The sequence below is a fragment of the Gracilinanus agilis genome, chromosome 2 (assembly GCF_016433145.1).
Source record: "Gracilinanus agilis isolate LMUSP501 chromosome 2, AgileGrace, whole genome shotgun sequence".
Lineage (NCBI taxonomy): Eukaryota > Metazoa > Chordata > Mammalia > Didelphimorphia > Didelphidae > Gracilinanus > Gracilinanus agilis.
In genome coordinates, this window is record NC_058131.1 from 61,677,500 (window position 1) to 61,692,047 (window position 14,548).

Consider the following 14,548-nt stretch of genomic DNA (forward strand, 5'->3'; position numbering starts at 1 on the left):
GAAACATTTATCAATGTAAGCACTAAACAATTAACAGGAAAGTTGTACAGATTAGTTTAGACAAAAGGATACATAAAAGGAAAGAGAATGAAACAAAATTTCAGCTCCACCAAAAATAAAACAATCTTACCTGGAAAGTCCACTGTTAGTAGTATCGTAGGACATGTTGGAAGCTACAGTTTTCTTCACATAGGTCTGAAGATCTAGGAGCTCCCATGAGCCATTTAAGAGTTCTCACCTCTCCTTGTACCTGCCTCTCTCCTCTAAATTTCCCTGCTACAGAGTTAATTAAAGTTTTTTTTTTACCCTCAGGATGGTGAAGAGCTGGATATGTTCATAGAGGTGAAGAAAGAATAGTATATAAAGATTGAAAAATGAGAGAAAAGGACAAAGGTAGAGATGAGGAGGGGAAAAGACAGAGACAGAGAGAGACAAAGGCAGAAATGGAGAGGGAGAGACAGAGACAGAGACAAAGACGAGACAGAGAGAGAGAGAGACAGAGAGACAGAGATGGAGAGAGAAAGACAGAGACAGACAAAGACAGAGATGGAGAGAGAGAGAGACAGAGACAGAGGCAGAGAGAGACAGAGAGGGAGGGGAAGGGTACTTTCCTTAGAGATTTTTATTTTCTTGAATGTTTTGATATCACAGAAAGATTCTTCCTCACCAGAGGTAGCCAGGAGTCACAGTAAATAGGCACTAGACTTGGTTTACACCAGGAAGACCTGAGTTCAAAAGTGCCCTTGGATACTAGCTGTAATGGCCCTAGGCAAGTCATTTAACTTCTGCCTACCTCAGTTTCCTTCCCTGTAAAATGGGGATAATAATAGCATCCATCTCCATTTGTAAGCCTTAGATGCAATATACATAGGGGTTATTATTATTACCAAAAATGATGTGGATGGGGCATCTAGGTTTGAGCAATCAGAGACCAATTGATCTCCCAGTGACATGTCTCCTGAGTGAGATATAACTGGCTGGTCACTAACAATACTTTCTGTCCCTGTGGTAATAATGTCCACTGTTTCCATCCTGACTCCTAGATTCTGCTTTATTGTTTCTAGGACCAGCATCTATGCTACATGGAGAAGAGGGCAGGGAAGGGGACCCAATGTTTGGACAGGATAAGAAACTTAGAATGTCTGAGGTGGAAGGGACCTTAGAGATCAATTCCAATCCCCTCATTTTCAGCTGGAGAAACTGGGTCCCAGAGAGGCCAAATGACTTATCCCAAGGTCACTGTGAGCCATAAGAATAAAGCTACTCTCCCATGGCCACCAATCCCAAGAAGGCCTCCCTCCCCCACTGGTAGTCCTTCTGTTTGAAGCTTCTTCCCTAGGGATGGGGACCTTGAGATAGGATAAGTTGCAGGGGAAGAGACAGGGTAGCAGAGGGGAAGATGCTCTAGCAAAGAGCTCAGGCAGCCTCTCTTCTCCCCACCCTCCTCTACCACCTCCCACTAGCACCATGCTAGTCCCTCCTCCTCCAGTAGTCAAGGTGAAAGTGAAAGCTGAAATTATAAGAAGGGGAAGTGTTCAAACTCTAGTCGTGTACAGGTCGTTTGCCTGTTCATAGGAGCCCCGACCCCAGCACCGACTTCTTGCCCCTTTCCCAACCTTTCCAGCCTTCACTTTGTCACACCTGTGGAGCCCTCGAGCAGCCTCCACCTCCTCTTCAGCTTTCTGCCTCACACTTGCCCAGCTCAGACCATGCTGCACCCAGCCTGGGAGCCCCAGGGGGGATTCTCCTTTGAAAACTGCCAGAGGTAGGAGGAATCCAGGCTGCGATGGGGGATCTGGTCCCAGATTGGGGAGAGAGAGGATCCTGTTGCCTCTGATCCCCCCTCTTTAAAAACTTTAGTTTCTCTGGGTTGAATTTCTGGGAATGAAAAAGAAAAGTGAAACTGACTAGGTGGGGGGAGGGGTCAGGGAATTCTTGAGGAGCTGATGCATTTCTTAGGTCTTGGGGCTGTCTTGGGGTCCGGGGAGGGAGGAATGGCTACAGTATAAAGAATCCTAAACTGGTTAGAAAAAGTATAACTTTAAGGAACTAGGAAGAACCCTCTAGTGGGGCTTCTATCTCAAGGGTGTCTCCACTTCCTTTTCTCCCATCCCAGAAATACATTTCTGGAAACTTCTCTAAATGGACTCCGTGTCCCCCATGCCCGCAAAACTGGGACCACCATCGCTGGCCTTGTATTTCAGGTGAGATGAGACAGAAGATGGGGTGGGGATGAGAGGGACAGACCAGCCAGGGTGTAGGAGGGAAATTGATTTTAGGGGAAGTGTGGAGATAATACTGGCAGGGTATTAAGGACTGGAACTAATCCCTGACCTCTCTTCTAGGAGGGAGTTATCCTTGGGTCAGACACCCGGGCTACCGATGACTCAGTTGTGGCTGACAAGAACTGTGAAAAAATCCACTTCATTGCCCCCAATATCTAGTGAGTGACCTTTCCTGTCTCGCCTCACTGCCCAACATCTTCCCTACTCATCCTACCTTCTCCTTAGTACAAAGGAGTAAGAGTTAGAGGTGGTCATTAGAAATCAAGTCCAACCCTCTTACTTGACAGATGAGGAAATTGAGTCTGTGGGAGAGGAAGTGAATTAGCCACAGAGCTAAGATGAAAAAAAAAAGTCCTCTGGCTCCAAACCCACTGTTTTTTCCGTAATTAATACTGGACTTTTGCTCCACGATTCACCCCTAGACTACCCCAGTCCAGCTTGACTCACTCTCCTACAAGTTCCTTTCTCTAATACTGACTCTCCCTTCAGCTGCTGTGGAGCAGGTGTGGCAGCGGATGCAGAGATGACCACACAGATATTGGCGTCCAACATGGAGCTGCATGCTTTGTCCACCAGCCGGAAGCCACAGGTGGCTACCGTCACGCGAATGCTCCGTCAGATGCTATTCCGGTGTGGGGCCATGAAAGCTGGGGAGGGGAAGTTAAGTAGAGATTTGGGAGATCTGAGAAGAAGGTAGATAGAGGAGAGTTTGGGATGAGGATTGGAAGATAAATGGAGTGGGAGAAAGAGCTCAAGGGGAATGCAACTGAGTTTAAGAGAAATGATGAGATTTCTCCTTTCAGCTACCAAGGCCACATTGGGGCCTCCCTGATTATAGGGGGAATGGATGTCACAGGCCCCCATCTCTACAGCGTGCATCCCCATGGCTCCTACAGCCACGTACTCTTCACTGCCATGGGTAAGCTCCTGAGCCCTAATCAGACCAACTTCTCCCCACTCCCAGACTCCTAGAATCACATAATCTCAGCTAGAAAACACCCCAGAGGCCATCTCGCCCAACCCTTGGAGTTTACAGTGAGAAAATTGAGGCTCAGAGACATTAGGTAATTTGCCCAAGGTAACATAGCAATAAGTAGAAGAGTTAGAATTCAAGCCCAGGTCATGTACTTCAAATCTAACATGCTTTCCACTTCACTTCCTTACACAGGACATCAATCATTTTAGGAAAGGGTTTCTCTAATTCATTAAAAATCTGTTCCTTTGTAACTTCTCTGGCAGCTAGGTGGCACAATGACTAGAGAGTTAGATTTGGAGTCAGAAAGAACTGAATTTGAATCCTTGTCTTACCCGTTCCATGATCCCAGGCAAGTTATTTGCCCAGCCTCAATCAGCCTTGCTACAAAATAGCTTTATTAATAGCACCAATTTCTCAAGGTTATTGTAAGAATTGGGTGAGACAACATGTTCTTTCTAATTCCTTAAAGTACTATGTAAATATGAGCTATTGTGATTAGAGACCTCTGAGACCAAATGTCCCTTACAAATGTCCCTAAGGAGATTTCCCCAACTCTGGCTCTCCCTGGCCCCCCTAAGTAGTCAGCAGACCAAGACAGGAGGATGTCTTGAGAAACTGTGGGAGGGGTTCATCAGGGGAGAAAGCTGAGGGAAGCTACCTAAGGCCTAACACTTCTCACCAAAATTATCCCCCCCTCCCCCTCCAAAAGGTTCTGGACAGGGACCAGCCATCTCTGTGCTAGAGGATCGCTTCAAACCAAACATGACGGTGAGAGGTCCCTTCCTACATCCTGCCCCTGGCCCACCCTCCCCATGATCTTCCATCTCATCCTCCCCCTCTCCTCAACTCCCTGCTGTCTTTCATTTCTCTCTCCCTGCTGCTTGTGCTAAAACTAGCTTCCTTTGCTGTGGGAAGCATTTCTCTCTTATCTGGACTGAGGAGAATGGCTTTTCATATTGCAAGCCCATCAGAGAAAAGTCTCTGAGCCTGACTGAGCGAGAAGCAGCAAGGAGCTGGGCAATGTGGGAAGAAGCCCGGATGCCCTGAGCTCAGGACCTGTCCACCACCTCCCTTGCTCTGTAAATGAGTTGAGAGGTAGAGGCTTCCTCAGCCAGAAAATGAGAACACATTGGGGGGCTGAATAGTGCCAAACACAGAATGGCTTTGAAATAGGAAGCAAAGGCAGCCTGTTCTTAAGACAGAATGCTTATAAAACACTTTGCAAATCTGAAAGTGCTTATACACATCCCCTATTGCAACGGGTTGGCAGATTGTAGATGGACTACAGGAATTTTTTTTTTCGGTGGGGTTTGGGGGGTGGGGAAGAGTTACCCTTCTGGGTCCCAGAGGGCAGAACTGGCTGGAAGTGGATGAGAGGCAGATTTTGACTGAATGTTATAAGAGTTCAGATGAGAGTTCAGAATAGGTGAAGAAACCCAGCTTTAGTCAAGGGTAAATAGAGTCCCAATCCCCAAGAAGGCAGAATGAAAAGAACATGATGCAGAGACAGGGTTGCTATGGTTTCTGAAACTGCTGCACCAAGGTTGTGGTTGGTTTCCTTGAGATCCAGCCCCTGGGCCCTGTGTGCTGATTCTTTCTGGGGTTTTTTGTTTTGGTTTAGCCTTGATTTCCTAATTTTTTTAAGCCCTTACTTTCCATCTTGGAATCAATACTGTGCATTGGTTCCAAGGCAGAAGAGTGGTAAAGGCTAGGCAATGGGGGTTAAGTGACTTGCCCAGGGTCACACAGTGTCTGAGGACAGATTTGAACCTAGGACCTCCCATCTCTAGACTCTCAATCCACTGAGCTACCCAACTGCTCCCTTGATTTACTAATGAAAAGCTTCTAGAAGGTTTTGTGTGTGTGTGTGTGTGTGTGTGTGTGTGTGTGTGTGTGTGTGTGTGTGTGTTTTAATTCTGGTGAAAGGCCTTATCTCAATCAAACTACTCTTGTACACTGAGGTTGGCAAAGTCCTTTCATCAGGATGGCCCCATCAGACTGGCAGTTGCATTAAATAAAAGGACTTTGTCCAACTTGGGCTGGGCTGGGTTAGGCTGGTTTGGGGAGATCATGGTGCCTTAAGAGGCTGGGCTTAATGGGAGGAAGGGATATGCCTCAGCATCTTGGAGAGAATGAAACCTATGGGAAAACCCCAGGGGAAGAGAATTGCAGATGCAAAGGGGAATGGATGGATGGTTGAATGGATGGATGGATGGGGCTAGGGGAGGAGGGGCTGGTACCAGCTATGTCTAAAATAGTAGATCCCTTTCTGAGGTATTTCCTCACTTCTTCTCTGTCCCTCTCATGTCACCATCCTCACTCTTTTCTCCTCTATTCATCTCTTCTTCACTTCCCCTATTCCCATCTCTCTCTGTCCTCTCACTGTCTCCCTTTGCCATCTTCTCCTCTGCCTCCCTCACCTCTATGTCCACTCAATGCCTCTTCTTTCATCTGTCCTTTTACCCTTCCCTATGTTCTGTCCCTTCACCTTCCTCCTTATTTCTGTGTCCTCTTGTTGACTGTCTATCCCTCTGTCCTCTCTATTGCTTCCCTTTATTTCTATATTCACTGAACCTCTCACTCTTCTTCATCCTAATTTGCCTTTCCCACCTCTGGGTGTCCCCTTGCTATTCCTCAGCTGGAGGAAGGCCAGCAGCTGGTGGTAGAGGCAGTGACTGCTGGGATCCTGGAAGACCTGGGCTCAGGAAGCAATGTGGATGTGTGTGTGATCACCCAGGATGGAGCCAAGTTCCAGAGGGCAGTGAGCACACCAGCTGTTCTCTCCAAGAGGTGAGAAACTGCATACCAGGCAGGGGGTGCAGAACATGTGGTGATAGGAAGTCACATGGGAAAGAAGAGGCCAAGGATAGGCAGGAGGGATGGGGGAGATGAATATTGGGGAGAACAATAAGGAGACAACTACATCCTATCCCCTACTCCTCAGGCAAGGCAAGTATCACTACCCAGTGGGTACTACAGCAGTAATGAAGGAAACTGTGATGCCGCTGCCATTGGAGATGATTGAGGAGACTGTGCAGACAATGGAGGTAGAGTGAACGAGCCCTTCTGGTCACAAGGTTCTGCACTGTCATGGGAAACTTCCTGGATAATAAAAGCCTTTGACATGAACTTTGAGTCTGAGAGTTTCTGGACCCTGCATTCCTTCCTGATAGGGGTAAAAGGGGCACACTGATGCTAGAAGAGGCGGATTGGGACATTTCCAATGCCTAGAATGGTGCCTGGCACATGTAAGTGCTTAATAAATTATTATTGATTGATTTATTGATTGGGTGGCCATGAACTGAGCCAGCATGGCAGGGAATAGCCATAGAAGTAACTGAAGCCCAGGGCCTGTGCCCCAGAGTTTCCTCTAACTAACCCTATGTCCTAGGCTGCTACCACCACATTAGGCCTTCCAAGCTCTGCTCCCCCCCACTCATTAGGACTTTTTTCAGTTCAACCCAAATAAATGCTGAGGTTTTCAGAAGATGTTTTAGGGAGGAATCATTGAGAAATAGAGCAAATAGAAGATTGCAGGGCTGAAGAGAATGCAGAGCATAATCTTCTGAGGGAATTCCTGTGCTCCACCAGTTACCTCTGGCCAAGTTCCTATTCCTCCACTGGGGTGGGGGGAAATCTGAGAAGCCCTTTTGCCCTGATCACCCTAAATCTAGAGTACTGTATCAAGTCCTAGGTAACACACCTATGAAAGTCACCAACAACCAGCCAGGGAGGGAACTGAATTCGCCTGCCATGTGAGGATCATTTTAAGGTACTGTGCTCAGTTAGCCTGGAGACAGCTTGTGCTAGAGGTGGCCATATTCAGATATTTCAGGCACTGTCCCAGGCAGTGAAAGAAGGATTGGTCTTGTTTAGAAAATTAGCCCCAGAGGAAGAACTAGAAACAAGGGGTAAAATGAGAAAGGCAGATCTAGGGTTAAGAAAACTTCTCAATCATTAAAGCTGCCTAAAAGTAGAAGGAAAGTGTGTGGTATAATGGAGACCATTTCAAAGTCAGAAAGTTCTGTCTCTAAAATATGCAACTGGTTAGTATTAGAGGGGCTCTCCTTACTTGTTTTTTAGACCAATAAAACCCCATCCCCCAACTGCAATGGTCTGTTGTAAGGTGTTCCCATCAAGGGAGGTCTTTATTTTGTTTTTGCTTTATTTTGTTTTGTTTTTTTTCATATTATATTGGGATATTTTATTTTATATTTTATATATATATTTTTAAACCCTTGTACTTTGGTGTATTGTCTCATAGGTGGAAGAGTGGTAAGGGTGGGCAATGGGGGTCAAGTGAGTTGCCCAGGGTCACACAGCTGGGAAGTGGCTGAGGCCGGGTTTGAACCTAGGACCTCCTGTCTCCAGGCCTAACTCTCACTCCACTGAGCTACCCAGCTGCCCCTATATTTTTATTTTTAATAATTTTTATTTCTTAGAAAAGTTATCATGGCTACATGATTCATGTTCTTACTTTCCCCTTCACCCCCTGACCTCCCCTCCCCCCCATAGTTTTAACATGTGTCATCGATCAAGACTTATTTCCAAATTGTTGATAGTTGCATAGGTGTGGTAGTTTCAGGTCTACAACCCCAATCATGTCCACCTCAACCCATGTGCTCAAGCAGTTGCTTTTCTTCTGTGTTTCCTCTCCCGTAGTTCTTCCTCAGAATGTGGGTAGGGTTCTTTTCCATAAGTCCCTCGGAATTGTTATGGATCACTGCATTACTGCTAGTACAGAAGTCCATTACATTCTATTTTACCACAGTTTATCAGTCTTTGTGCACAATGTTCTCCTGGTTCTGCTCCTTTCACTCTGCATCAATTCCTGGAGGTCTTTCCGGTTCACATGGAATTCCTCCAGTTTATTATTCCTTTCAGTGCAATAATATTCCATCACCAGCATACACCACAGTTTGTTCAGCCATTCCCCAATAGAAGGACATACCCTCGTTTTACAGTTTTTTGCCACCACAAAAATCGTGGTTATAAATACTTCTGTACAAGTCTGTTTATCTATGATCTCTTTGGGGTACAGACCCAACAATGGTATGGCTGGATCAAAGGGCAGGCAATCTTTTATAGCCCTTTGAGCATAGTTCCAAATTGCCATTGAGAATGGTTGGATCAGTTCTCAACTCCATCAGCAATGCATTAATATCCCCATTTGGCCACATCCCCTCCAACATTCATTACTTTCCCCTACTATCATTTTAGCCAATCTACTAGGTGTGAGGTGATACCTCAGCGTTGTTTTGATTTGCATTTTTCTAATTATTAGAGATTTAGAGCACTTCCTCATGTACTTATTGATAGTTTTGATTTCTTTATCTGAAAATTGCCTAGTCACATCCCTTGCCCATTTATCAATTGGGGAATGGCTTGATTTTTTATACAATTGATTTAATTCCTTGTATATTTGAGTAATTAGACCCCTGTCAGAGTTTTTTGTTATAAAGATTTTTTCTCAATTTGTTGTTTCCCTTCTGATTTTGGTTGCATTGTTTTTGTTTGTACAAAAGCTTTTAAATTTAGTATAATCAATCATCCCATTCACATTCCAAGTTACAATTATCAGTTGTGTATTCCCCAACATTTTGGTATCCTCTCTTAGTTCTACCCCTTCTTCTTAGGCTATTTCCTTTTAAACCAGTGATTTGTTTTAAACCAGTAACCCTTGTCCCCTCCCTTGATTTACTACCCTTTCTACCCCCTCCCTTATTATTCCCCTCTTTTTATTTTTAAGGCCTAATGAATTCCCTCTCCCTTTTACTCCCCCTCCCTTTTTTGACCTCTCCACTCCTCTGCTCCCCTTGGTTTATCCCTTCTGACTTTCTCAGTAGGGTTAGATAGAGTTCTATATCTCAATGAATATAGCTACTCTTCCCTCTCAGGGTTAATTCCACTGAGAGTAAGGTTTAAATATTACCTCTTAATGCTCTCTTCCTCTCCTTCTTATAATAGTATTCATCCCCTCCCCTTCTCATGCCCTCTTTGTGTGTAATAGAATATCCTGTTTTTCTTATTCATTCAAGTTTCTCTTGGTGTCCTCTACTATTCACCCCCCTCTTTCCCACCCACCCCCTTATCATCTTATATCACTTAGTACTCCAACCTCTCCCTGTGAATAATTCTTCTAATTACTATAATAGTGGATACTATAATAGCGAATAGAGTTCACTACAGAGAATTACACATAACATTTCTCCATATAGGAATACAAATAATTAGGTCTTATTGAAGCCCTTAAAGAGGAAAATTTAAAAATAAGAGTTTTCTTTCTTTCCCCTCTGTTTCTTATTTACATTTTCATGTTCGTCTTGGTTTTTATGGTTGGATATCGAACTTTCCATTTAGTCCTGGTCTTTTCTGTGCAAATATTTGGAAATCTTCTATCTTGTTGAATGCCTATACTTTCCCCTGGAAGTATATAGGCAGTTTTTATGGGTAGATGATCCTTGGTTGTAGACCCAATTCTCTTGCCTTTCTGAATATCATATTCCAAGTCTTGATGTCTTATAGTGTGGAGGCTGCCATATCCTGTGTGATCCTGATTGGTGCTCCTTGATATCTGAATTGTCTCTTTCAGGCTTCTTGTAAAATTTTTTCTTTTATTTGGAAGCTCTTGAATTTGGCTATTATATTCTTGAATTTGGCTATTATATTCCTGGGGGTTGTCTTTTCAGGGTTTAGAGTAGAGGGCAATCTATGGATCCTTTCAATGTCTATATTGCCCTCTTGTTATAGAACTTCAGGGCAATTTTACTGAATAATTTCCTTTAGTATGGAGTCCAAATTTCTATTAATTTCTGCTTTTTCAGGAAGACCAATGATTCTCAGATTATCTCTTCTAGACCTGTTTTCTTGATCTGTCAATTTCTCAGTGAGATATTTCATGTTTCCTTCTATTTTATCAGTCTTTTGACTTGGCTTTATTTGTTCTTGTTGTCTTGAGAGATCATTGGCTTCTACTTGCCCAATTCTTGTCTTTAGAGACTGGTTTTCTGCTATATTCTTTTGATTTTCCTTTTCGATTTTGTCTATCCTGTTTTCCAGCTGTTTGATTTTGGTCTCCAATTTGCTTATTAATTTTTTTGATTTGGGGGCATCTTTTTCTAATTGCCCAATTCTAGCCTTTAGAGACTGGTTTTTGGCTATAATCTTTTGGTTTTCCTTTTGAATCTGGTCTTTTTGGTTCTTTAAGGCTTCCAGCTGGTCATTTCTGGTCTTCAATTTGCTTATCAATTCATTTAATTTCTGAGCCCCACTTTCTAATTGTGAAATTCTGCCTTTTAAACTGTGATTTTCTTGCCAATTCTCTACCATCTTTCTCATAATCTCAGATTTGAACTCTTCAATAGCTTGTGATCAGTTTTCATTTTGGGGGGAAGGTTTGGATATGATTACTTGTTTGTTCTCCTCTGCTGTTTGCTCTGTTGTCTGGATTTTTTTCTGTGTAAAAGTTCTTGATCTTTCTCTTCTGGAGTTCTTGTCTCCGGCTTGCCATTGTTAGCCCAGTGCCCTTTCAGCTTTATCCTTACGCCCAGGGCCTGTCTGTGCTCTTTGGGCTCCTGAGGTCTCAGGTCTAGTTGTTCTTAGGGTCAAGCCTCCTGGTGGTCCCCTTGCTTGTTCCTCTGCCCAAAGCTCCTTTAACAGTCTCAGGGCGCTGCTTCCACAGTCTTGCACCCCTCTGCACTGGGTCCCCACTCCAGGTCCGCACCCACGCTCAGGATCCATGTCTGTAGCTGCAACTGTGCATGCACTCAGGGCCTGTCAAGGGAGGTCTTTAAGTAAAGGTCGGATGGCTGCTCAACAGGAATGTTATAAAAGCCATATTCTACATTCTACCATCATTTCAATTTTTTGTCCCTGGAACCACCTAGGATTCAGGAAAATGAGCTTTCACCTTCCTGCCCAGAACCAGACCTCTAGGTCTTGGGCTTATAGATAGCCTCCCTTCCAGCTGCCCTTTCTATGTTGTGATCCCCCATTAGAATCTAAGGTTATTGGGGGTAATTGGGTGGCACAGGGGATAGAGTACTAGGTCTAGATTCAGAAGAACCGTAGTTCAAATCTGACCTCCTTAGACTCTTCTTAGCTGTGTGACCCTGGGCAAGTCACTTTATCCTTTTTTTGCCTAGTTCTTGTCCTTTTGTCTTAGAGGTGTTATTAAGACATAAATCAAGGATTTTTTTAAAAGAACCTAAGCTCATTGAGGGCAGGGACTGTCATGCTTACCTGAATATGTATTCCTAGAGCTTAGCTAGTACCTGACACATAGTAAACCAGTAACAAATGATTTTTTAGAATTTATCTTTATCTATTTTTATATCCATCCCCTAATATCATCTATCCATCTATCCCCTGACCCAACTTATAATCCTGGGCAGTCATAGAGGGGCTTAAGTGAGGTTTCCCTTTGTGTCTTGTGCTTCTCACCATCTAGTCCTGGCCTTGATGCCATCTGTGTCCTATAGTAGAAAGAGCACTGGATTTGGAGTCCAAAGACTGCAAGTTTAATCTCAGTGTTGCTATTTTTATGAGAGGTTGATGGTGTAGTGGATAGAGAGTTGACTTTGAATCAAGAAAGGTCCAAGTTTAAAGCCCATCACTGGCATATACTGGCTGATAGTCAGGTAACAAGCATTATTAGGAGTTGACTATGTGCTTGGACACTAAGTTAAGAGATGGGAATACAAAGAAAGGCAAAAAGATGGTCCCTAACTTCAAAGAGATTACATTTGAATATGGAAGGCAACATGCAAAAACAAAATGGAAAACATATGATAAATTCAGTGTAAATGGAAGATAATCTTAGAGGATTAACAGGGGGGTTGCAGGAGGTAGGATTTGAGCTGAGTCTTGAAGAAAGAGAAAGAAGTGAGAAGGCAGAGGTGAAAAGGGAAAGCATTCCAGGAATGAGGAAGAGCCAAAGGAAAACATAGATGATATGTTTTTCTCCCACTCAGGGAGATGAAATGTTATATTTGAAAAACAGCAAGAATAAGAAGACTGGAAGGCAGGAAGGGGGCAATTTACAAAGAGCTTTGAACCAAACAGAGGATTTTGTATTTGATCTTGGAAGTAATAGGAAGCCACTAGAGTTTAGTAACATTTCAACGAGCAACATAGTCAGTGTATGCTTTAGGAAAATCACTTTGACAGCTGAACAGAAGATAGATTCCAGTGGAGAAAGATCTGAGGCCATGAGACCAACCAAAGACTATTTCAATAGTCCAAGCATGAGGTAATGAGGGCCTGCACCAAGAAAGAAGCTTTGTGATTGGAGAGAAGAGGATGGATATCAGAAAGAGAAGAGGATGGATATCAGAAATATTGAGATAGTAGAAATAAAACTTGGTAAAAGATCAGATGTGTGGAGTGGGCACGAATGAGGAGTTAAGGATGACATATAGGTTGCCAGTGTAGGTAAGAGGGAGGAGGATGTCCTCAATGGCAAGAGAGAAATTAGAGAAAGGGGGAGATTTGGGGAAAAGATAATAAACTCTGCGTTAGATATATTGCGTTTGAGATGTCTCTGGGACATCCAGTTTGAGATCTAAAAGGCAGTTAGAGAAGTGAGACTGGAGATCAAGAAATAGGGATAGATAAATAGATATGTGAATCATTAGCACAGAGACTGACCCTCTTTATATTTGTAGGGAGCAGGGAAGCAGCCATTAGACAGGGAGAGATTGAAGATTAGTATAAGACTAGGATGATGGAGGGGGCAATCTGCTGAAGACAGGATGTACAGGTAAAGGGGTTTGCTTTGGCAAGAAGAAGGGCCAATTCTTCATGTGAGACAGCCATGAAGGAGGAAATATTAGGGAAGACATCTAAGTGATATTAGAAGAGAAACAGGAGAGAAAGAGCTTTCAGCAAAATGTTTCCATTTTTTCAGTGAGGTATGAGACAAAATTCTTGGCTGTGAGGGTGGAAAGAAGGGGTGCCAAGGAAGGTTGCAGCCTGGATGAAAAGGTTTGAAAGAGCCATTGTGGTGAGTGGGAGAATGAATCAAATAGGAAAGAATAAAAGGATTGCCAGGCCATAATAAAGGGCCAATTGAGATATTAAAAAAACATGTTTGTAGTGAATCCACTAAACTTGTTTTCATGACTTCCTCCATTTCTATTCAGCAGCATATGAATAGCAGCAAAGGCAGTGAAGAGTGGGAATTATACACATCATATTAGACCTATGCTTGGCATGATATGATCAGAGGTAGGATGAAGGGGCAAGGAGCTCAAAGGTAGAGTTGAACTGATTTACTGAGGGGTTGACATAGGGGAGGGAAAAGAGTGTAGTCAGTGCAGGGGTGATGGCCTAGGAAAGAACGGAGGGGAGGAGTGAATTGTGGAAGTCACAGTAAACAGGGCAAGGCATCAAAGTACAAAGAGAGATAGATTGGGAAAATGTGATTAAAGGAATTTCAGAGTTCACAAACATGGAAATGGAATGCCTGTGGATGATGGCAAGACCAGCGGTATGACAACTGTGTGTAACTGAAGTGGAGGAGGGTGTAAATCATGGAAAAAGAATAGATTAAGGAATTAGAAAGTTAGAGTACTTGAAAGAATATCAATTTGAGGACAGGGGTTGGAGTGGAGAGAAAGTCTGTGAACCAGGCACTGAATTCACCAAGGGAGAATATCCATAGGGTCAGCAGAAGACAAGTTGCTTCACCTCTTTGGGTCTCATCTGCAAAATGAGGAGGGTGGGTCCACAGATGCCTCTGATCCCTCTTACAGAAGATATAAATGCCTCATTAGGGAGTATTTTTGCCATGTTTCATCTCCCTAGGGAGTCAAGAGGGCCACTACACATTCATATAAAGAGAAAAAATTGTGAGTCACCAAGAAATGGATCTTGGGGTTTCTTATTTCCTCTTCTTTAGCCTTTAACAGAGAGATATCCTGCTTGCCACTTGGGGAATTGTGGTTCCTGATGACTGACTTTGGAATAGGGATTGCTGTCACCTTGGGACAAACAGAAGCTGCCTTTGAGAATATAGTAGTGGTGATCGTAGGCAAACACAGTCTGAGACTTTATCTGCCTCAACCAGAGACTCTGTCTGCCCATGGAAGATGTATCAATGAAAAAAAAAAAATAACCCCGACCTTCTGTTTTAGTATCAGTCCTTATAAATGAACATTCAACAGAGAAAAGAAATTCCAGATATTGGGTAAAAGTAGAGCCATATATATCCTATTTTTTAGCATCTTTAGTATCAGTCTTTGCCATCTTAGGGTGCTTGCCAGCTTTCGGTTTTAAAATAACTGAT

General features: G+C 43.4%; 1 protein-coding gene across 1 annotated transcript; it reads left to right on the forward strand.

Moving 5' to 3' along the window:
• Positions 1-1,537: 1,537 nt before the first annotated feature.
• Positions 1,538-6,390, forward strand: PSMB10 (proteasome 20S subunit beta 10). The gene is made up of 8 exons (XM_044660571.1): positions 1,538-1,765; positions 2,117-2,204; positions 2,346-2,443; positions 2,775-2,915; positions 3,089-3,204; positions 3,971-4,029; positions 5,900-6,051; positions 6,206-6,390. The coding sequence occupies exons 1-8, from the start codon at positions 1,710-1,712 to the stop codon at positions 6,315-6,317; spliced, it is 822 nt and encodes a 273-aa protein (XP_044516506.1). The 5' UTR covers positions 1,538-1,709; the 3' UTR covers positions 6,318-6,390.
• Positions 6,391-14,548: the final 8,158 nt, after the last annotated feature.